Below are 23,950 nucleotides of genomic sequence, written 5' to 3'. Positions count from 1 at the left end.
TTCAGTCTGCTGTTTCGACCTTCAGGAGGAGTCCACCCAGAGTCCTTCTTTTTGTAGTCTTGGTAGAAAGGTCTCTGTGGGTTAGTATGTTGTTCAGAGGTGTGTTGGAAATATTCCTTGAGTCGGAGACGTCGAAAATAGGATTTTAGGTCATCACAGAACTGTATCATGTTTGTGGGGGTGGAGGGGCAGAAGGAGAGGCCCCGAGATAGGACAGATTCTTCTGCTGGGCTAAGAGTATAGTTGGATAGATTAACAATATTGCTGGGTGGCTTAAGGGAACCACTGTTGTGGCCCCTTGTGGCATGTAGTAATTTAGATAATTTAGTGTCCTTTTTCTGTGTCCACATATCTATTCAGGGGATACCATCATAGGGCCTAATCACATCAGCCACACTGTCAGAGGCTCGTTCACCTGCACATCTACCAATGTGATATATGCCATCATGTGCCAGCAATGCCCCTCTGCCATGTACATTGGCCAAACCGGACAGTCTCTACGTAAAAGAATAAATGGACACAAATCGGACGTCAAGAATTATAACATTCAAAAACCAGTCGGAATTATAACATTCAAAAACCAATCTCTTTGGTCACTCGATTACAGACCTAAAAGTGGCAATTCTTCAACAACAAACCTTCAAAAACAGACTCCAACGAGAGACTGCTGAATTGGAATTAATTTGCAACCTGGATACAATTAACTTAGGCTTGAATAAAGACTGGGAGTGGATGTGTCATTACCCAAAGTAAAACTATTTCCCCATGTTTATTTCCCCCCTCCACCCCCCACTGTTCCTCAGATGTTCTTGTTAACTGCTGGAAATGGCCCACCTTGATTATCACTACAAAAGCTTTTGTTGTTTTTTTCTCTCCTGATGGTAATAGCTCACCTTACCTGATCACTCTTGTTACAGTCTGTATGGTTACACCCACTGTTTCATGTTCTCTGTGTATATAAAATCTCCCCACTGTATTTTCCACTGAATGCAGTCGATGAAGTGAGCTGTAGCTCACGAAAGCTTATGCTCAAATAAATTTGTTAGTCTCTAAGGTGCCACAAGTCCTCCTTTTCTTTTTGCGGATACAGACTAATACGGCTGCTACTCTGAAATCTAGTGATGGGTTATCTATGCACCGCAGTCAAGAGTTCCTTTATAAGCTCATCTAGAAATTAACATGCACTTAAATTACTTCGAGATGCCACTGGATGGGGCCTCACAGCTCATCACATAGAAAACTGGGCTGGAAACCAGGTGGGTCAGGTAGGCGTTCCCTTGTTGAAAACGACAGATGCGGTCACATACATGCTAATGACCCTGTGCTTCCCTAGGGCCTTTCCCTCTGAAGGGGCCCCTGGTGTTTTACAAATGTAGCTGACTGAGATACCAGCTAGATACAGGGCTGGTCTACACAACTGCTTAAATTGCTGTAACTTACGTCACTCAGGGGTGTGAAAAAGACCACCCCCCCCGAGTGACGTAAGTTACATCGTCTTAAAAGCGCTGTCCACTATGTCAGTGGGAGACGCTCTCCTGTGGACCTAACTCGGAAGTGGAGTAATTATGCCAGTGGGAGACCGCTCTCCCGTCGGCATAGCACGTCTTCACCAGACGCGCTATAGCTGCGCTGATGTAGCATGGTAGCGTAGACTGGCCCAGAGATCACTTCATCCCTCGCTGGGACAGAGCTGCCGGAAGCAGCAGCTGTTTGATCAATACACAGCACTGTTACACGGCCGTACAGACCTGGGAGCAAGGGATACTTTTTGTAAACTGAAGCTGCAGGGGGAATTTAAAGGTGGCAGGATGTAATCACCCCATTAGAGATCTGCCCTCTTATGAAAGGCAAAGGATTTTTACAGATAATTCCTAAAAGCAACTGGGGGTGGGGAAAGTATGTTGCAAAATGGCAATGAGAATGCACCTGTGTGTTGTCCGGTGGTTCCTTGCATGCTCTCCCCTGTTCCACTCCTCTCTACCTCTAGCTGCATCTGAAGAAGTGGGTATTCACCCACGAAAGCTCACGCTCCGTCTGTTAGTCTATAAGGTGCCACAGGACTCTTTGCCGCTACCTCCAGTCTGTCATTTTAGCACTTAAATGACTTCTCCGCTTCTCTCTGGGACGTCAGAATGGGGGAAAGCAGTGTGTTGCCATAAGGAACATTGTATTCCAGAAACAAAGGCAAACCTGCTATAATGGTATCAATTGGAACCAGATCAAATGCTCTCAGAGACCGGACATGGAAAAGTTTCAGACAATCTCTGCTCAAGTTAGGACCAGATGAAAACAAGAAGTTAATCTAGAATCATCCACGTTTGTCCTGGTTAGGTGGAGAGCGACTACATGATTTCACGGGGCTCGCATAAGAAATTGCTTTGGCTCACACTGAATTGACCGGAAACTGTGTCCCATGAAATGCATATACCCTGTAAGGTACACGAACAAATAAGACAGGGTGCCCAAGATCAGGCTCCTTCTGAGGTATGTTTCTCCTTTGATCATTGTCATAAATATTGTACAGTCAAGTCGGATGCTTTGGTGCTGTGACAATTGTAGAGTAAAAGCCCAGAAGTAAGTGTGTTCCTAGGAGGGATAACCTTGTGTTTTGCTTCCCCAGATGCAGGGCTAAAACCATCATTAAAGCAATACATATTGTGGTTTTATCTCTAATGAGATCTTCAGTAAATAAATACAATCAAAAACAGCTTTTTCTCCAATTAAAAAAACCCACTGTTTAATACAAAAAGGCTTCTGTTTTTATTACATACTTGATCATAGCACAAGACACTCTGGTTCTCTACGATCATCATCCTGAGGTTTAACTGAAGAACTGATTTTGTTTTGTTGAAGAGATTGATGCACAGGGAAGAGAGAACCAAGGATGAGAGAAAGAGGCAGTGATGGAGAGACTGGGGAACACCCACAGATTACATGTTAAAGAAAGACGTTCTCGACTCGATGCATGGGAAGTCAGCTATTCCTCCCCGGAGATGAGATTAGCCCTATGAAAATTAACTCCAGGAATGAGTTCTTTCATTAGTGTAAAAGCATTTTATATCATCTCCCTTAGTTTTGCATGTTCGTCTCAGTTTGACCAATGACCAGAATGCATTGGGATGGGGCTTAAATATTGCAAAGAGGTGAGGCAATCATAAAAGCCAGCCACCTGAATGCACACCACTGGCAGAAACTAGCCACCCTGAGGGGCAACATGTGGGACAAGTGTGCAAATGTTCAGAAAGAAAATCTGTCAAGTTTTGTACAAGATTGTTGTACAAGTAACGCAGTCCGGGTTTCGTACAATGAAACGGAACAGACAGGCACTTGGAACACACATCGACCAAGATACCCTCTTGTAATAGAGGGATAACCCCAGGCCTTATTCACAGCATCCTCATGAACAGCTCTCATCCTGTCCTTCTCTTGGTGAGCTCGTCCATGGACCATCGACCTCATTTCTCCAAGGACATCAGAGACGCTATCTACAGACCTCCTCACTTCCAACACTTCAGAGCCAGATCTAGGACATAAAAAACAGCCCCTTCCTGTTTTCAAAACAGGTCATGCAGGACAGCAAGGTGCCTTGGAATTTCTAACGCTTCATCGACGACATCCATGGTCAGGACCAGCTCAGGGGAAATGGTTAGCTGTGTCAAGGGTCCGAGACGCTGCTGCACGCAAGCATGGCACAGGTAGCCACCTTGGTCTTTGGTGCCATTGCTCTGTGGGAAAAGGACCAGTAGGAAATTGTAAAAGGAGAAGGGAAGGATTGGGAAATCCAGAGTTTCTGCTTCCTCTCCCTCAGACATACTGGGCCAATGTATACACTGAACTCAGACACAGGATGAAATAGGAGTTGGGGACATTGCTGTTGATTCAGACCCAGTGTATTTTGTATCTGTCACCTATTTCTCACTAAAGAAACCCCTTATAAAGCAGCCTGCAATAAAATTTATACATGCAATTTCATTATACCGGGGCGTGATCCAGTGGAGTAAGGACTGGTGGGCTCAAGGGTCAGGTATATAACTATGTACTTATATGGCTCCGATCACAGGAGTATCATGCACCTCTCAAACATGGTCAGTGAATGTTTTTCCTTCCTCACCTTCCTGAGGAGGGAAGTCAAATTATCTGTTTTACAGAGGGCGAGCTGAGGCACAGAGAAGTCACAAGCCAGTTCCTCAGCTGGTGTTAAGTTGGCGCTGCTCTATGGACGTCAACATAAGGATCTGTCCCGCAGTGACTTGTCCACAGTCATGCACCATGTCTTTGGCAGAGCTGGGAACTGAGCCAAGATCTCTGGAGCACCTTAACTCCAAGGCCATGCTACTGAGATAACAGATGTCTCCTCAAGGTTCAAACCCAGCCCTGTTTGGTAGGGGTCAAGATTATTCTGTTTATCAACCATAGTCTATGTGAAAGGAAGTCGTGGGTCCAAGTCTAGAAGGTAGGTGTCTACATCACACACAACGAAAAACACCCCAGAATTACAACTGGCACAAACCGAGCCCATTTTAAATTTTAGGGTATGTCTACACTGCAATTTAAAACCCGCAGCTGGCCCATGCCAGCTGACTCGGGTTCGCAGGGCTCAGGCTAAGGGGCTGTTTAATTGCAGTGTAGACATTCAGGATCGGGCTGCAGAGGTAGATCTCATCTGCTACTTCTATGCTCATGGCTAACAGCATGGGCGGTGGGTATTGTAGGCACGGGAAGGTGTTGCCTTCCCAAACAGCCTGATGTCCCCCTGCCCATGTTCCACCCCCAGTCCCCATCCTGTTTGCTGTTCCCTGGGGCAGGACGGGCTTGAGGACGGGCAGGCTGGGGGCCGCGCTGCGTCCTCAAGGCCGCGCCACGCTGCCCGTCCTCCTGGCGCTGGGGCCGCACCACCTGCCCAGCACTGGGGCTGGGTCCACTCTGGCTGTGCTGCCTGCTCAGAGCTGGGGCAGGCAGCTTGGCCGGGGGGCACCTTCAGAAATGGGGGGCCAGCCGGCCGGGAGTTGCAATGGGTGGCACCACCCAGAGAGGCTGGGGCCATGCTGCCCAGCTCTCCGGGGACAGGGAGCAGGGGCTACGTTGCCTGGCTCTCCGGTGCTCTGGGACTAGGGGCACTAGCCTGGGGCAGGGGTCAGCGACCACAGTGGGGGCTGGGCTCCAGTGGGCACAGAAGGGGTGGGGCTGGGGGGCTAGCCTCCCCAAGCCAATGGTTCACCCACCACCCATGGCTAAAAGGCTGGTAAGTGACATCTCCAGGGCTATCAACCTGGCACATTTCATTGGCTCCAAGGTCACAAAACACAACTGACAAGTAGAAAGGAGAGGAGAGGAGACTCACGTAAGCGAGGGGCACTTTCTTCATGGTTAGAATCGAGTCGGCAGGCACAGCATTGTGGCACTGTGACACAGAGCAACGAATTGCCCCTTCCTTTAAGGCCTCGCTAGTCAACTCTGGCCGCAAGAAATACTCCTGACAAGGGAAAGAACAAGGCTTGCTGTGAACTCAGGGCATCGGAACATGTTGTGAGCAGTGGGGATGATCTGCAACGTTAGGGCTTAAAAAAATCCAACCACAGAAAAACACTTCAAAGGAAGGAACTGCACCAAGACTATGAGGGCTGGACGCGCAGGAAAGGGAACACGCACACTTGTGGTAATGGAGAGAGGCAGAATCAATGCTGTATTACAGTCAGATACGAGTCTAAAAGCAATCGTCATTGAACACTGAGGCTGCACTTAAAACCACAAGGTCAGGAAACGGGAAGGCTAAGAACCAAATATCTCCTCAGATACTCTGGACCTAAACTGGTGTCACTCAGAGGAGAATTCAGCCCATTGTTCAGGGAACAATATGAATCTTAGTTTCCCTCCTTACAATTTAACTTAACCATCCTTTACTCTGCTCCTATCCCATCACCAGACCTCCTACACCCCTCAAGCACGAGAGACTTTAGCACAAATGTTATGGGGAGCAAGCACTCAAAAAGTTACATGTATCGTTTTCTTGTTAACTTGCCAACGACCCATTGTAACTTCCATAGGTGCCGACTCCATGGGTGCTCCAGGGCTGGAGCACCCGTGGGGGGAAAATTGTGAGTGCTGAGCACCCACCGGCATCCCCCCTATCAGCTCCCCCACCCCACCCCCAGTGCCTCCTGACTGCCGGCGGACCCCATAGATCAGCACCTCCCCCTCCATCCCAGTGCATCCCACCCACCGCAATCAGCTGTTTCGCAGCGTGCAGGGAAGCTGGGACGGAGGGGGGAGGAGCAAGGACGCGGTGCACTCGGGGGAGATAGGGGTGGGAAGAGGTGGGGCAGGAGTGGGGCCTTGGGGGAAGGGGTGGAGTGGGGGCAGGGCCTGCGGTAGAGCCGGGGGTCGAGCACCCCCCGGCACTTTGAAAAGTCGGCGCCTATGGTAACATCCCACTCCCCCTGCTCACAGATCCAAATTACAGTACCCACCGGTCACTTTGCCATGGCATCTTTAACTCACCCCAGCCAAAGTCAAAAGGTATTCTAGGGACTTTGTCATTAACAGATGCTTTTTGGCACGTGTCACTGCAACATACAGCAAGTTCCATTCATCTTCAGAAGACATGTCTAGGCAGAGATTAGAGAGAAGAAGTCAGAAAAAAAATAAGTGCTACAAGATAACTGATTGATAAAACTTTGGAATTTGTTCTGGTATTTCAGCTAGTTCTAATTCACTGCTGAATCAGGATGAAAATTTAAGACAAGAGCTGGGTATGTCACAGAAACATGGTTGGTGTCTCTGTTACGAAGGAGATAACGGTTAGGGGGGAGGGATAGCTCAGTGGTTTGAGCATTGGCCTGCTAAACCCAAGGTTGTGAGGTCAATCCTTGAGGGGGCCATTTAGGGATCTGGGACAAAAATTGGGGATTGGTCCTGCTTTGAGCAGGAGGTTGGACTAGATGACCTCCTAAGGTCCCTTCCAACCCTGCTATTCTATGATTCTATGGTACCCTGCTGTGTGTTTGTTACACAACCACGACAGGACTTGTGTGAGACATCAGAGACAGCAAACAGAACCAATATTCTCTCCCCTTGGAGCATACACATTTGTTGCTGATCAAAGCAGGAACAATGCGTGTTCCCTGAGTGATGAAACCTGCCCTTAAGTGACATGCCCATCTCCCAGGCACAGACTTACACAAAGGAACTGCACCCCAAGTGAGAAGTCAGTAAATGACAGCAAGCTTGAGAGAGGACATTGCTAGGTACAGCCAGAGACCACCCCAAGCCTACCTCCAAAGAGTGCTGACTGATGGGGTGGTGCCAATGGCCCATCCTGTGCATCACCTTTCCCTTTAGGGAAAAGAATGGTTCCAGTATAAAGGATCACCCTTACCGGCGATAAACTGAGGCAGCCTCTGGAGATTATGCCTGGCACAAGGGACTTTCACAAAATCATCGGCAACCAGCACAGTATCAAACTCCAGGCCTTTGGCTTTGTGCACGGTGCCTATCACGTAATCTAGAACCACCAGATTGCGGGGGGGGAAGGGGGGGGAGAGAGAGAAGGGGAAGATATCAGCCAATATATCTGTATTGCTGTTTTTATATCTTGTTATTTACTGAACACTATGTACAGATTAATTTACTATGTTCTGCATTTATAGTTTCACTTGCTTTTAAATGTGAACTGGAAGCCAGACAGGGTGGGGGAAGTAATATCTCTTACTGGACCAACTGCTGTTAGTCTAATAAAATATATTACCTCACTTACCTTGTCTTGCTAATATCCTGGGACCAAGACAGCTACAATAACACTGCAAACTGGAAGCAAAGCAAAGCAAAGCAGAGAGAGAGAGAAACACCCAGACCAGAGCTCCTGTCCTGCACTAATCCACTAGCCCATTAACCAGGACTGGCCCCCCAAGAAAATGCCCAGCTACCTCACACCCCAGTACAGACATGAACTTAAAGAAGAATGGTTTGTTGTTTTTTGATAGTCCACCATTATTCTGCCAGAAATCACTGCAAATTTAAGCCAGTACCCAGGAGATGTATTGAATGTGAATTTTAATAGGCAGGATAAGATAAGGCATTGGGTCAGACGGCTACATGCCAGGAAATACTGACTGAATCCTCATTCAGCTCCAGCAGAACCTCACTTATCAGTGCTCCAGTGGAAAAATCATTCTACTACAACCCCAGGAATGTCCCAGAAGGAGTTGTCTCATTCCTTCCTGGGCGCAAGACCATCTTGGACCAAGTGCACTATTTCTGAGGGGCAGGGGGAAGTGGGGTTGGATTGAAAAAGGAGAACCAATTTCCTTCTCGGAGCCGGGGGGGAGGTGCGTTTTGCTTTACCTGCAAATGCTATAGTTGATACATGACTGTTCTTTATCCTCGCCACCAGCTCGGGAATGCGGACATTGTATTTCTCCACTATTGTGATCTTCACCTCCAGCTCCCTGTCTTCAGTTTTGGCTGCATAGTTCTTTAAACCCTGGAAGCCATCCTTCTCAACCCACTTCTTGATAAAGTGGTCGTCAATTTGAAGTTTCACTAGCGAGAAGTGCATTGGATAATGTCAATACACAAGAAAGGCACCAATGGTCACATTTTTAACTTCAAATGAAATGGAGCTAGAGAGTAGCAGAGGTAACATGGTCTAGTGGGGCGAGCACTGGACTAGGACTCAGGAGACTTGGGTTCTATTCCCAGCTCCAACCCTGGCCTGCTAGGTGAGTTTGGGCAAGTCACTTCACCTCTCCGTGCCTCAGCTTCTCCATCTGTAAAATGGGGATGATGATACTGACCTCCTTTGTAAAGCACTTGAGTTGTACCGATGCAAAGCTCTATATAAGAGGTAAGTATGATTAGCAGTAGCAAGTGTCCCCAAAAGCCTAAGTGATCTGGAATGCTTACGGATCAATGTCCTAACAGACAAAGCACAAGATGTGGTATTAGTTGGTGTCAGCTACAGACCACCAGATCACTCCAGGAAACAGGATGACCGCCTCCTAGCGCACCTATCTATAAAGAATAGGAAAAAAAGCTGAGTGATCATGGGAGATTTAAATTTGAGTGACATATGCTGGAGGTCTCATGCTGCCAGTGCTAAAATATTCTTGGAATTTCTAAACATTATAGATGACAATTTCCTAACTCAAAAAGCACTGCCAACATGGGGGAAATCTTTATTTAGACCTTGTCCTAACACACAAATCACAGAACTAAAAGTTAATGGTAGCATAGGTACAACTGATATGACTTGATCATATTTATAATGTGCAAACTATTTTGAACCAGAGTAGCAGCCATGTTAGTCTGTATTCGCAAAAAGAAAAGGAGTACTTGTGGCACCTTAGAGACTAACCAATTTATTTGAGCATAAGCTTTCATGAGCTACAGCTTACTTGCATCCGATGAAGTGAGCTGTAGCTCACGAAAGCTTATGCTCAAATAAATTGGTTAGTCTCTAAGGTGCCACAAGTATTCCTTTTCTTATTTTGAACCAGATCAACTGGAAGGAAGAATTCAATCAGAAAAATATGAATGATAATTGGGACTCGTTTAAGAACACCTTATTAGATGCCAAATAAGACACAAGGCTGTGCCATTTAAAAAAAACAACAACCTGGTTTAGAGGGGAAAGCAGTTATAAAAATAAACAAACAACATAACTTAAAGGAAGAAAGAGAAAGTTGATATTAATGAACATAAATCAGAAGCTAGGAATTGCAGAAAATTGATAAGGGAAGCAAAGGAACATAAGTAGAAGTCGATGGCCAGCAGAGAGTTAAAAAAAACCCGTCTTCTTACTGTCCTTAACTATATTATGAAAAAACAGAACAACGGTCCTGGTCTATTACTAAATGGAAATGATAGAATTATCAATAAGAATGCAGGAAAGGCAGAAGGGTTCAATAAATATTTCTGTTCTGTATTTGGGGATAAAACAGATTAGATAGTTTTATCATATGGTGATAACACTCTTTCCATTCCATTAGTATCTCAGTAGGATGTTAAACAGCAACTATTAAAGTCAGATATTTTAATATCAGCAGGACCAGGCAACATGCATCTGTGAGTGTCACAAGAGCTGGCTGAGGAGCTCATTAGACTGCTAATCTTCATTTTCAATAAATCTTGGCGCACTGGGGAAGTTCTAGAAGGCTGGTAGAAAGCGAACGTTGTGCCAATTTTTAAAAAAAGTAAACAGGATGACCCTGGTAATTATAGACCTGTCAGCCTGACATCTATCCCAAACCAGATATGGAGCAGCTGATTTGGGACTCCATTAATAAAGAATTAAAGGAGGGCAACGTAATTAATGCAACTCAACATGGGTTTATAGAAAACAGATCCTGTCAAAGTAACTTGATATCTTATTTTTATGAGACTACAAGTTTGGTTGATAAAGGTAACAGTGTTGATGTAATACTTTGACTTGACTTTTTGATTAAAAAATTAGAAGGATATAAAATTAACATGACACACATTAAATGGATTAAAAACCGGCTAGCTGATAGGTCTCAAAATGTAATTGTAAATGGGGAATCATCAGTGTTTCCAGAGTGGGTTCCCAGAGGGATCAGTTTTTGGCCCTACGCTTTGAACAATATGCATTTTAATATGGCTAAACGTATACATGTAGGAACAAAAAATGTCAGCCATAATTACAGGATCGGGGATTCTATCTGGGGAAGCAATGACTCCAAAAAAAGATTTGGGGGTTGTGGTGGATAATCACTGAACATGAGCTCCCAGTGTGATGCTGTGTCCAAAAGAGCTAATGCAATCCTGAGATGCATAAACAGGGGAATCTCAACTAGGAGTAGAGAGGTTATTTTATCTCTGAATTTGGCACTGATACAACTGCTGCTGGAATATAGTGTCCAGTTCCAGTGTCCACAATTCTAGAAGGATGCTGATAAATTGGAGAGGGCTCAAAGAAGAGTCATGAGAATGATTAAAGTAATAGAAAATGTGTGTTATATACAGATTGAGCTCCTTGAGTCTATTTAGCTGAACAAAAAGAAGGGTAAGGGGTGACTTGATTACAGTGTAAGCATCTACATGGGGAACAAATATTTAATAATGGGCTCTTCAATCTAGCAGAGAAAGGTATAACAAGATCCAATGGCTGGAAGTTGATGCTCCACAAATTGAGACTGGAAATAAGGCATGAATTTTTAACAATGAGGGTAAATAACCAGTGGAGCAATCTACCAAGGGATATGGTGGATTCTCCAACACTGCCAATTTTTAAAATCAATATTGGATGTTCTTCTACACAAGATCTGCTGTAGGAACTCTTCTGTGGAAGTTCTATGGCTTGTGTTACACAGGAGGTCAGAGTAGCTGATCACGATGGTCCCTTCTGCCCTTGAACTCAATGACTGAATTTAGAGTGGGACAAATCACATTTTTAACTGACAGACAGCCAAGATCCATGCAGTTTAACCCAATCACATAGAGGTTATGTTCTTGCTCGAAGGCACTTCTCCTAATGGCTCATATTCTAAAGTCACTCCCATGTTGAAGGCTGCAACTAAGTTTCCATTACAACCCCGGATTTGCTCCTGGGCTCCACCTAACATCAACAAACAAAGCTTCAACACTGTAGATTAGGTCCAAGGTACAGGTAGTTTGTTGTGCTTTTGTTTTTTTGTTTTTTTTTTTTAAGTGAATTGGACAATGTTCTTCTAAATGACACCCTAAAACTAAATAAAAGGTGTTCACCAGCGTGCAAAATGTCTAATACCTACCTCCATTTTATGTCAAAGAAATGGAAAGGACAGAGATAAAACATAGTTTACTGGACTTTTCTAGATGAGACCAAGAATCTCAGAGGACAGGATCTGGAAGTGTAAGCTGTTCTTATGACGTCAGAGTCCATATTTCCAATGCACCAGTAGAAACACAGAAATAACCATCACCGATAACCGTTCCCGTCACACAATCAGCAAGGCACAAATCACCCAGAAGATGAACAACCAACATGATCCCCACTCACACTGAAGTGAAAGAGGTTTACATGTACCAGCTGGGGCAGTTGGAGATATGGTAGAAGCTAGAAAAGTTAACATCATGGTACATAACTTCTGGGGAAGAAGACAGGAGAACATACTCACATCTCACACGAGCCTCTTCAGGTTGAAGGAGTTTCCAAATATCATGAATTTTGTCTAGTCCAAAATTTTTAGGCCCCTAAACAGATAAAGATTTTCTTAAAATTGACCTAATTGAAGGTTATACTTAAAGTTTACAAATGAGCTAGTTTCCTGCCAAAATGTATCAGATTCACTAGCATGCAAATAGGAAAAACAACTCAAAAGACTCAAAGGTGAAGCTATATTCCTAAAATGCACACTATAGTATGCATGATCAATATGAAGCTAGAAATAAATAATCTAGCCTAAAACTAGTGAATGATCCCAGATGACACATAGCAACCAACCAAAAACACACAGAATGAGCAATGGAAAACAAAATCCCAGCTGGTCATCATGTTTTGTGGCCAGGAATGTATTTTGTGGATTAGTCTGCATTAGAACTGGTTGGGAATTTTTTAATCGAAATGATTTTTCAAGAAAATGCAGTTTCAATTAAAAACAACAAAATAAAAAACTTTCCTTGGGAAAACGTCAATTTTGCAGTAAAATTTTCATTTTCCAACAATTTTCAGTTCAAATAGAAATATTTCTGTTTGTTGAACTGAACCAAAATGTTTCATTTCAAGTCAGTTTGACATTAAATTGCATTTCCTCTAGTTTGCTCCATGGAAGTTGTAGTTCTGGGTGCTTCATGACTCAATTCTCCCATATAGCCTTGGCTCCATGGCTGGACTTCATCTCCCATGATGCACCACATGCTGTCCCCTCTGAGCTGTGGGATGCATCGTGACATCATGAGGGAAGGGAGCAGAAGGAGACTCAGCCGATTGGAAGGCGTGGGATGCACTGTCCTAGGGTTGGGGGTTCCACAACCACCGCTCCCAAGAGAAGGAGGCGGGTGGTGGTGGTCGGGGACTCTCTCCCCAGGGGGACTGAGTCATCTATCTGCCGCCCCGACTGGGAAAACCGAGAAGTCTGCTGCTTGCCAGGAGCTAAGATTCACGATGTGACAGAGAGACTGCCGAGACTCATCAAGCCCTCGGATGCTACCCCTTCCTGCTTCTTCACGTGGGCACCAATGATACTGCCAAGAATGACCTTGAGCGGATCACTGCAGACTACGTGGCTCTGGGAAGAAGGATAAAGGAGTTTGAGGTGCAAGTGGTGTTCTCGTCCATCCTCCCCGTGGAAGGAAAAGGCCTGGGTAGAGACCGTCGAATCGGGGAAGTCAACGAATGGCTACGCAGGTGGTGTCGGAGAGAAGGCTTTGGATTCTTTGACCATGGGATGCTGTTCCGAGAAGGAGTGCTAGGCAGAGACGGGCTCCACCTAACGAAGAGAGGGAAGAGCATCTTCGCAAGCAGGCTGGCTAATCTAGTGAGGAGGGCTTTAAGCTAGGTTCACCGGGGGAAGGAGACCAAAGCCCTGAGGTAAGTGGGGAAGCGGGATACCAGGAGGAGGCACGAGCAGGAGCGCGTGAGAGGGAGGGCTCCTGCCTCATACTGAGAAAGAGGGGTGATCAGCAGGTTACCTCAAGTGCCTATATACAAATGCATGAAGCCTGGGAAACAAGCAGGGAGAATTGGAAGTCCTGGCACAGTCAAGGAATTAGGATGTGATTGGAATAACAGAGACTTGGTGGGATAACTCACATGACTGGAGTACTGTCATGGATGGATATAAGCTGTTCAGGAAGGACAGGCAGGGCAGAAAAGGTGGGGGAGTTGCACTGTATGTAAGAGAGCAGTATGACTGCTCAGAGCTCAAGTATGAAACTGCAGAAAAACCTGAGAGTCTCTGGATTAAGTTTAGAAGCGTGAGCAACAAGGGTGATGTCGTGGTGGGAGTCTACTACAGACCACCAGACCAGGGGGATGAGGTGGATGAGGCTTTCTTCTGGCAACTCGCAGAAGTTAAAAGATCGCAGGCCCTGGCTCCCATGGGAGACTTCAATCATCTTGATATCTGCTGGGAGAGCAATACAGCGGTGCACAGGCAATCCAGGAAGTTTTTGGAAAATGTAGGGGACAATTTCCTGGTGCAAGTGCTGGAGGAACCAACTAGGGGCAGAGCTCTTCTTGACCTGCTGCTCACAAACCGGGAAGAATTGGTAGGGGAAGCAAAAGTGGAGAGGAACCTGGGAGGCAGTGACCATGAGATGGTCGAGTTCAGGATCCTGACACAAGGAAGAAAGGAAAGCAGCAGAATACAGACCCTGGACTTCAGAAGAGCAGACTTTGACTCCCTCAGGGAACTGATGGGCAAGATCCCCTGGGAGAATTACATGAGGGGGAAAGGAGTCCAGGAGAGCTGGCTGTATTTTAAAGAATCCTTATTGAGGTTACAGGGACAAACCATCCCGATGTGTAGAAAGAATAGTAAATATGGCAGGCGACCAGCTTGGCTTAACAATGAAATCCTTGCTGATCTTAAATACAAAAAAGAAGCTTACAAGAAGTGGAAGATTGGACAAATGACCAGGGATGAGTATAAAGATATTGCTCGGGCTTGCAGGAGTGAAATCAGGAAGGCCAAATCACACCTGGAGTTACAGCTAGCAAGAGATGTAAAGAGTAACAAGAAGGGTTTCTTCAGGTATGTTAGCAACAAGAAGAAAGTCACAGAAAGTGTGGGCCCTTTACTGAATGGGGGAGGCAACCTAGTGACAGAGGATGTGGAAAAAGCTAATGCTTTTTCTGCCTCTGTCTTCACGAACAAGGTCAGCTCCCAGACTACTGCACTGGGCAGCACAGCATGGGGAGGAGGTGACCAGCCCTCTGTGGAGAAAGAAGTGGTTCTGGACTATTTAGAAAAGCTGGATGAGCACAAGTCCATGGGGCCGGATGCGCTGCATCCGAGAGTGCTTAAGGAGTTGGCGGATGTGATTGCAGAGCCATTGGCCATTATCTTTGAAAACTCATGGTGATCGGGGGAGGTCCCAGATGACTGGAAAAAGGCTAATGTAGTGCCCATCTTTAAAAAAGGGAAGGAGGAGGATCCTGGGAACTACAGGCCAGTCAGCCTCACCTCAGTCCCTGGAAAAATCATGGAGCAGGTCCTCAAGGAATCAATCCTGAAGCACTTAGAGGAGAGGAAAGTGATCAGGAACAGTCAACATGGATTCACCAAGGGCAAGTCATGCCTGACTAATCTAATTGCCTTCCATGACGAGATAACTGGCTCTGTGGATGAAGGGAAAGCAGTGGACGTGTTGTTCCTTGACTTTAGCAAAGCTTTTGACATGGTCTCCCACAGTATTCTTGCCAGCAAGATAAAGAAGTATGGGCTGGATGAATGGACTATAAGGTGGATAGAAAGCTGGCTCAACGGGTAGTGATCAATGGCTCCATGTCTAGTTGGCAGCCGGTATCAAGTGGAGTGCCCCAGGGGTCGGCCCTGGGGCCGGTTTTGTTCAATATCTTCATAAATGATCTGGAGGATGGTGTGGATTGCACCCTCAGCAAGTTTGCAGATGACACTAAACTGGGAGGAGTGGTAGATACGCTGGAGGGAAGGGATAGGATACAGAGGGACCTAGACAAATTGGAGGATTGGGCCAAAAGAAATCTGATGAGGTTCAACAAGGACAAGTGCAGAGTCCTGCACTTAGGACGGAAGAATCCAATGCACTGCTACAGACTAGGGACCGAATGGCTTGGCAGCAGTTCTGCAGAAAAGGACCTAGGGGTTACACTGGACGAGAAGCTGGATATGAGTCAACAGTGTGCCCTTGTTGCCAAGAAGGCCAATGGCATTTTGGGGTGTATAAGTAGGGGCATTGCCAGCAGATCGAGGGACGTGATCGTTCCCCTCTATTCGACATTGGTGAGGCCTCATCTGGAGTACTGTGTCCAGTTTTGGGCCCCACACTACAAGAAGGATGTGGAAAAATTGGAAAGAGTCCAGCGGAGGGCAACAAAAATGATTAGGGGACTGGAACACATGACTTATGAGGAGAGGCTGAGGGAACTGGGGATGTTTAGTCTTCAGAAGAGAAGAATGAGGGGGGTTTTGATAGCTGCTTTCAACTACCTGAAAGGGGGTTCCAAAGAGGATGGATCTAGACTGTTCTCAGTGGTAGCAGATGACAGAACAAGGAGTAATGGTCTCAAGTTGCAGTGGGGGAGATTTAGGTTGGATATTAGGAAAAACTTTTTCACTATGAGGGTGGTGAAACACTGGAATGCGTTACCTAGGGAGGTGGTGGAATCTCCTTCCCTAGAAGTTTTTAAGGTCAGGCTTGACAAAGCCCTGGCTGGGATGATTTAGTCGGGGATTGGTCCTGCTTTGAGCAGGGGGTTGGACTAGATGACCTCCTGAGGTCCCTTCCAACCCTGATATTCTATGACAGTCACAGGACCATGGGGCACCATGGGAGATGTAGTCTAGCCAGGGAGCCCAGCTAATAGGGAAGAACAAGGCCATGAGACACTGGAACTACAATTCCCATGAGACAGCGGGGCACTAAAGGGAACTGCAGTTTGATGTTGCAATTTGGTTCAACAAACCAAAATGAAACATTAGTTTTGATAATGATGAAACGTTTCATTTAAAATTCCAAGAAGTGTCAAAACAAAACATTTCCTCATTTCCAAATCAAGATTATTTTATTTTATTTTTTTTAGTTTTTCGTTTCAGGAAATTTTGGGGCTTTTCAGTCCAACTCAGGATGCAAAAATAGTGACACATCAGAATTTCCCACAGCCTGGAGATTCCAATTTTTCTTCAGCTTTAGTTTACAGCTTCATGACTAAAGGGAGGGCAAAATGGTCTAGTGCTTACAGCACAGGATTGAAATTCAAAAGATCAGAGTCCTATTCCTGGTTCTTCCACAGACTTGTTGAGTGACCTGGGCAGGTGACTTAACCTCTTTGTGCCTCCAGTTCCCCACTGGTACAACGCAAATAACTCCCCCATTTTGCACAGGGATTGGAGGGCCTTAATTCATAACTCTTTGTAAAACACTTTGAGCGCTTCAAAAGGATTGTGCTATTCAAGTGTGAAGTATTATTCTTAAAGTGCATCTGCAAAATTTGAGCAGGCAGAAACACGAATAAATGTTTATGCTCGTACTACAAGTGCGCACACATTTTTTGCAGATGCAATTTGGTATGAATTTGGAAACCATGACTCCCAAAACTTTCTAGTCCTCTTTATCTGCAGACCTGAAAAAAATTCTACAGAGAGATAAAATGCCAAAAATCAAACACCTTGTCGATACTACTTGCACCTGTCCAGTTGGGTTATGATGATGAACATTTTTTCCGGGTTTTACAAAATGCTCAACAGATGAAAGCCACTAGGCTCCTGTGTTGACAATTTGACTATTAAGAAAGTTAACTGAAACCACAAGAACTAAGTCAAAGCATTTGGTGCTGGCTTAACTCTGCTTTCACGGAAGTCAATCGGAGCTTTACCACGGACTTCAATAGCAGCGGACTTAGGCCAATGCTGAGTGCACTGATATGCACCAATAACTTTTAAAGACCAACGTACACCTAGAGAAGCTTGGGAATTAAGAGTTAGATTTGATACTACCTCCTTCACAGAAGTATAACTGAAAATTAGGTGTCACTACAGAAGGGAATATTCACCGCTTCACCTTAATCCACTATAATACCCTTTTCCCATTAGCGAGTGAGCAGCTGCTCTCACCATGAATTACTTTGCTTCGTGACTTAACAAGATCATACGCTATGTTCAAAAAAGAATTCGATACGTTCATGGAGGATAGGTGCATGAATGGCTCTTACCCAGGATGGGCAGGGACGGTGTCCCTAGCCTCTGTTTGCCAGAAGCTGGGAATGGGCAACAGGGGATGGATCACTTGATGATTCCCCGTTCTGTTCATTCCCTCTGGGGCACCTGGTATTGGCCACTGTCGGAAGACAGGATACTGGGCTAGATGGACCTTTGGTCTGACCCAATATGGCCGTTCTTACGGACTCTTGAGGATCTAGGACACTTACTTCAAGACAAGCGTTTATACTTGTGACTGAAACTGCTTAGAGAGAGGACCACCCCCAATTAGAGTCATTTCAATGCCCCCTCCCCCAGAAGCTTTCACAGCTTCCACATACAATATAAGAAATCTGCCTTACCCCAAGCAAGTGTATTTTTGTTGGTCTCTCTCCTCCAGTAATTGTCACTGCGTTTTCAAACACATTCAAATTGCCCCGTGATAAGAAAGCAGTGTTCCCAGTCATGCTGCCTCTGACATCACCTGGGAGATGGAGAAAAGGCCCAGTAAGCCAGTGCATGAAGAAAAGCAAGTATGACTGTAACGGTGGCTCCCATAAGGCTTTATGGAAACATGCTTATGAATATATATATGACATAACTGGAATATGTTCTATGCTACATATGCCATGTAACATACCTATGTAAAGGTTATGACCTACTGAACCTATTAATCCTATTTGTATGCATGTATCATTTTTGTATTTGAAGTTATGAATACTGGCCATGTACTGGTTTGATTTCTAAATAACCTTAGTAGAGCATTTGGTCAGTTTCTGGAGAAAGGAATTTGCAAAGTTAAGTACCCAATCAAGAAGCACTTAAGGAACAATGCATCTTGGAATGCTCCAATCCACATAAGAAGTCTTCCTGGAGACATTCAAGATACCATGTGGGCAATGGCTTCTGCCTGTAAAAACTGTGAATCACGCATGGACATGTGACTTGCCCAGGTGACTCCAGAACTCCATCTTGGAGCTAGACTTTGCATAGGAGAGAGGAGGGGGTTGGGAGACCCCTCCATTTTGTCTTCAGCTGGCTAAGGAGATAGCCTCTCCATCCCCAAGGATACTTGAAAGAAACTGGAACAAAAGACAGTAACTACAGGGGGTGTGAGTGATTGCTGGACCCGGACTAGAAGGAGATTAGTCTGTAAAAGGAAGCTTATTGGAACTGGTGAGGTTTTGTCTGTATTCAGTTTTATTAGACATAGACTTGCGGGTTCTATTTTAATTTTGCTTGGTAATTCACTTTGTTCTGTCTGTTATTACTTGGAACCACTTAAATCCTACTTTCTGTATTTAACAAAAATCACTTTTTACTTATTAACCCAGAGTATTTATTAATACCTGGGGGGGGGGGGGGGGCAAACAGCTGTGCATATCTCTCTATCAGTATTATAGGGGGTGAACAATTTATGAGTTTACCCTGTATAACCTTTATACAGGGTAAAACGATTTATTTAGGGTTTAGACCCCATTGGGAGTTGAGCATCTGAGTGTTAAAGACAGGCACACTTCTGTAAACTGTTTTCAGTGAAGCCTACAGCTGTTAGGGGACGTGGTTCAGACCTGGGTCTGGGTTTGCAGCAGGCTAGCGGGTCTGGCTCAAACCAGGCAGGGCACTGAAATCCTAAGCTGACGGCAGGAAAGCAGGAGCAGAAGTAGTCTTGGCAGCTCTCAGGGGGTTTCTGTGATCCAAAGTCACTATGACTTTTTTTAAAAAGCATGTATTGTTATTATTTGTATTGCAATAGTGCCTAGGAGCTCCAGTCCTGGATCAGGACCTGTGCTAGGCGCTGTACAAACACAATTTAATTTCTTACCCTCTTGATTTCCACCCACTAACATCTTATTCCGGATTTTCTTGCAGACATCCAAGATAGTAGATCCAACGTAAGCTATTTCAGGGCCAAATCTGAAACTCTACAAGATGGAGCAAAGGAAGCAGAGATTAGGCAAAAAAGTAAATCCCACACCAAAAGTACACGGGAAATTACACCGGCTTATGAAACAAAGATGACCCACTTTGATTAATAGACTTGTTTTCTCGCTGCTAGCTCTTGGAAGAGGCAAAGTCATTCCTCTTTAAATTTTAAACAGAAGTAAGCATAATACTGAAGAGAATGATGGGTCTTCAGCACTGGAATACACATGCACACACTGCCCAGTCTTACCTGTGTGAGATAGAAGATGTGGGTGTGTGGCACTGCAAAGAGTGCATTGACAGCACCTCGGAAGGTATAGATCTGTTGGTGTGGGTCTCCTACAAAGATTATTCCACAGGTCTGGGACAGCACAATGTCCATGATGGCTGCAGCAAAAAGTGAAGCATGAACGAAACTCAAAGGGACCTGCTCGCCAAACCAAAACCAACTTCACGTGGTTAAGAAAATGGCTCCAGCCCAAACAAGCAATTGGGAAATAAACAAGCCCTTTAACCACATAAGTGACAAGAAATTATTAGAACATATTGATGGTTTTGTGGATAAACTGAACTGGGACATAGGACGCCTGGGTTCAATTCCCTTCTCCACCATGGACTCCCTGTGTGACAACCTTAGGCAAAAAATCACCATCTGTGTTTTAGTTCTCCAACTGTAAACCCAGGAGAACAATCCTTCCATTTCCCCGCACACTTTGTCTGTCTTGTTTATGGACACCACGAGCTCTTCAGAACAAGGACTGTCCCCTTACTACGTGTTTCTACAGGGCCTACCTCAACAGAGCCCTAATCTTGGTTGGTGCCTCAAGGCACCACTTATAATAATGATGCTGCTGCTGCACAGAAATTGAAGGCATTTGTGAAACACATAAAACCCCTCTCTCCCTCCTCCTAATGCGCCCCGCCTACCCCCAAACAACCAGGTCCATATGTGCGGGTTAGTGATCTGAGCACAGGCATAGAAACCAAGTTCCCCTCCTAGCTCGGTTACCAGTTCCCTCGGTGTCTTTATTTCCTATCGGTGGTACAGGAATAATGGGGTTAATTAGGTAATTATTTGTTCAGATGGTCTCCTGCCTTACTCACCTGGCGTGCAGTCTTGTGCTTCATCCACAAATATGGCATCATATGTATAAAGCCGCGGCTTCTCAAGCTGCCAAAGCTTCAAATACCCTGGAAGAAGGATCGGACGATCAGGTATTTCAGATGTAAAAGTCACAACCAAGGGCAAGTTACTGTCAGTTTAATGAGGCACTATCAATCTGAAACCCAGTCAGTTTTTAAAGACTGTTTTAAAAGCAGTTTCTGACCACTGATTTTGTGGGTTTATACATATTATTTATTTGCTCCCGTACGATGCCTTCTCCCTAGCTGCTTGTGGAAGACAAACCACCAAAGGGGAAAATAATTACACAGGTTTTGCGATTCTGACCATACTCCAGGAACTGTTGAAGGCACACAAGAGCTGTTTGGACAAAGCAAACTGGGAAAAGAGCGGTTTCTTCTCCCTCCGATTGCGGTCAGTAAAAGCCATCACAGGTGTTACTATTTTTGCTGTTTAAACTGAGGATGTCCCTTTTAACGTCTGTATCTTTCTGACAACATACCATCCGATGTCATTTTGCAATTCAGTTCTGTATTTCCATTTAGAATTTTCATATTGTCCCATATCCGTCTTGCTTCTTCAACAATGATCTGGAAAGCAACATCAGAAGAATCCAGGTAGATTTTCATGCACAAAACTTCATTTTCTGCTGTCTCAACTACTTCGGCATAACTGAGATGACAAACCTACGGTCTGTGTTGTGCCTAATCACATTGTCCCTCCTCTGGTATCCCAATGACTCACCTATCAAGCTTCAGTTTCTCTTATAGCCCTGAAAGATCACAGCCATTCTTCCCCTGGCTTCCATCTCTGACCGCATCTCCTGATATATTTCCCTCCTGTGTGGGCCCTCCACATGGCAATAACACTGAGCTCCCCCTGCACGGGGAACTCCCTCCCCAAAACTTATTTGTTAAATCTGTCCACTCCTAACTGAAATCCCTCCTGAAAATCGCATGTCTGCCATGCCACAAAATGAATTTTTTTTTTTTTTTAAATAGCCCAAAACAACAGTTCTATGGAGCAGAAACTCAGGAGATGCATGTGTCAATCAAGAGTAACCATGTGACCGTTTTGCTGTAACACTGTTTCTTCCTCACCCCAATCCTCTTGTTTGTCACCCATCATCTCTAAAATTTAGGCCCCAATTCTTCAAAACCTTGTGGATGGGAATAGTCCCACTGGCTTCTAAGGATGAATGGGAAGTTCAGACTTCATGCCTATTCATCCCTTGGTCTCTCTGGTAAGTTTGCCCATTAGTCCCAGCTGAACAGGTTGGTTGGTTTGCTTGCTTGTTGTGTGGTATAGGGCAGGCAACGTTGGAATAACTGGGCCCACAAATTTACCCTAATTGTAAGCTCAATTGTAAAAAGTGAGTGAAAGTTCATAGAAGGTCACAATAACCAATTACAAATGTTGATGAGAAAAGGTGCAAAAGAGAGATACACTAAATTAATCCAAACAGAAAGGCCTACTGATATAACTCAAGGACTGTGTTAAGATTGTGCCTGGTAAACAAGAATGGTGTGGGACTGAAAATCAATGGACTACGCTTGGCACGTCGGAAGTTAGGCCTCATGGGTGAGCAAAATGGGAAAGGGTGGGAAAAATGGGCAGATGGACTACTCCACTCATCACCCCTCTTTCAGGACCCTTCATAAAAGATTTTTGGGGGTAGGGACTGGCAAACCAATTAGCGGAATTCCTGCAAGAGGGGGAAGGCCCTCAGGCCTCTGTCCTACTCCACTCCAAGGACATTGTCCTTCACCTGTGGATCCCAAAGGTCACTGCATCAATGTGATGTCCAGACCCTTATGTACCAACAGGAACACCTGGTCCTCACTGCTGAACCAGCAGAGGTACGCAAGATCCTGCTTTGCCTCTCCTTCCCTTGTGTGTTCCTCTCTGCCCCACTATTTTTCCTCTTGTTCTCTCTCTCTTGGCTTTCCACCTGATCTGATCCTGAAATCAATTGTATCACATGGCACCAACACAATGAGATGAGACAGCCCATCCCTCCAAGCCTGAGAGAGAATGGTACCAACCAACCAAGAGAGGAACCAACCAACCAGATGACATCTCGGACTCCAGACTGGGAAATGGGCCAGAGCCCAGTGAGCTGCTTTCATGGTTAGCCTGCCAACCCAGAGCATCTGTCTATGATTGACTTGCTGCCTGGAATCCCAAGAACATCAACAAAAGCCGAATTTCTTCCACATTTACTATCCTGTCTATTCCTCCCCTTGCATCTGTTTGTCAAAAGCAGAAAAAGTAACCATCCTTTACATCTCTAAATTGAGCAACAAAACTAAGCCTTTCCTCCCCACTTAGAAGGGTTGTCCAACAAAATAAGGGACTCTAACTGATGTCCTTTCTTTAAAAGGGTCTTTTAATAAGAGCTGATTAAGTCTGTCTCATGTAATCACTTAATTTCAATTTTAAACTGCTTTATAACTTGTTTTAGCTTCCCCCCCCCCACCACCTGTATTTTAGTTAATAAATTGCTAAATTTTAGCATCATATTCTTAAAGTATGTCTACAGTAGGAACACTACAGTAACATAGACGCTACACTGATGGAAAGGGTTCTTCTGTCACTACAATAAATCCATCTCTTCAAGAGGCTATAGGCAGGTCAAGGAAAAGTTTTTCCACCAACCTAGAGGTGTCTACACTGGGATTTAGGTCAGCTTAATTACATCGCACAGGGCATGAAATTTTTCACAGCCCTGAACAACGTAGTTAAGCTAACCTAACTTTGTAACATAGACCAGCCCTTTGTGTGTTTGCCATGAAACAAATCGAGGGGTCTGTATATCCAACTCCAGACCTTGTTTAACACTGTTTAATGTTGGATAGTGACAGAGTCATGTCGGCACCGTTAACTTTTTGGGCTTAGATATTTCAGCTAAATTAATATGCCAGCACTTGTCACTGGGAACTGGATTGAGTCCAGTATTTAATTCTCAGCATGCAGTCATTTAGTAGCCTCTGTGAAATGAATTCCAGTCAGCCAATTCTGACCTGAGGTGGATTTGAAATGGTGATCTAGAAGTGGAATCATAGAA

General features: G+C 45.0%; 1 protein-coding gene across 1 annotated transcript in view; it reads right to left on the bottom strand.

Moving 5' to 3' along the window:
• Window positions 1-1,081: 1,081 nt before the first annotated feature.
• Window positions 1,082-23,950, bottom strand: part of FBH1 (F-box DNA helicase 1) — a 47,217-nt gene continuing 24,348 nt past the window's right edge. The window contains exons 11-21 of the mRNA XM_074942719.1: window positions 21,386-21,473; window positions 20,865-20,951; window positions 20,011-20,147; window positions 19,660-19,759; window positions 18,197-18,318; window positions 12,114-12,189; window positions 8,341-8,538; window positions 7,376-7,501; window positions 6,499-6,605; window positions 5,342-5,473; window positions 1,082-3,725 (exon numbers count right to left, since the gene is read on the bottom strand). Of these exons, the coding sequence (XP_074798820.1) occupies window positions 3,555-3,725; window positions 5,342-5,473; window positions 6,499-6,605; window positions 7,376-7,501; window positions 8,341-8,538; window positions 12,114-12,189; window positions 18,197-18,318; window positions 19,660-19,759; window positions 20,011-20,147; window positions 20,865-20,951; window positions 21,386-21,473 (1,344 nt within the window). The 3' untranslated portion in view covers window positions 1,082-3,554. The remainder of the gene's footprint in view (window positions 3,726-5,341; window positions 5,474-6,498; window positions 6,606-7,375; window positions 7,502-8,340; window positions 8,539-12,113; window positions 12,190-18,196; window positions 18,319-19,659; window positions 19,760-20,010; window positions 20,148-20,864; window positions 20,952-21,385; window positions 21,474-23,950) is intronic.

Source organism: Natator depressus, chromosome 1, assembly GCF_965152275.1.
Source record: "Natator depressus isolate rNatDep1 chromosome 1, rNatDep2.hap1, whole genome shotgun sequence".
Taxonomy (NCBI): Eukaryota; Metazoa; Chordata; order Testudines; family Cheloniidae; genus Natator; species Natator depressus.
Note: the sequence above shows the minus strand (reverse complement) of the source record. Positions and strands in the feature narration are given on the sequence as shown.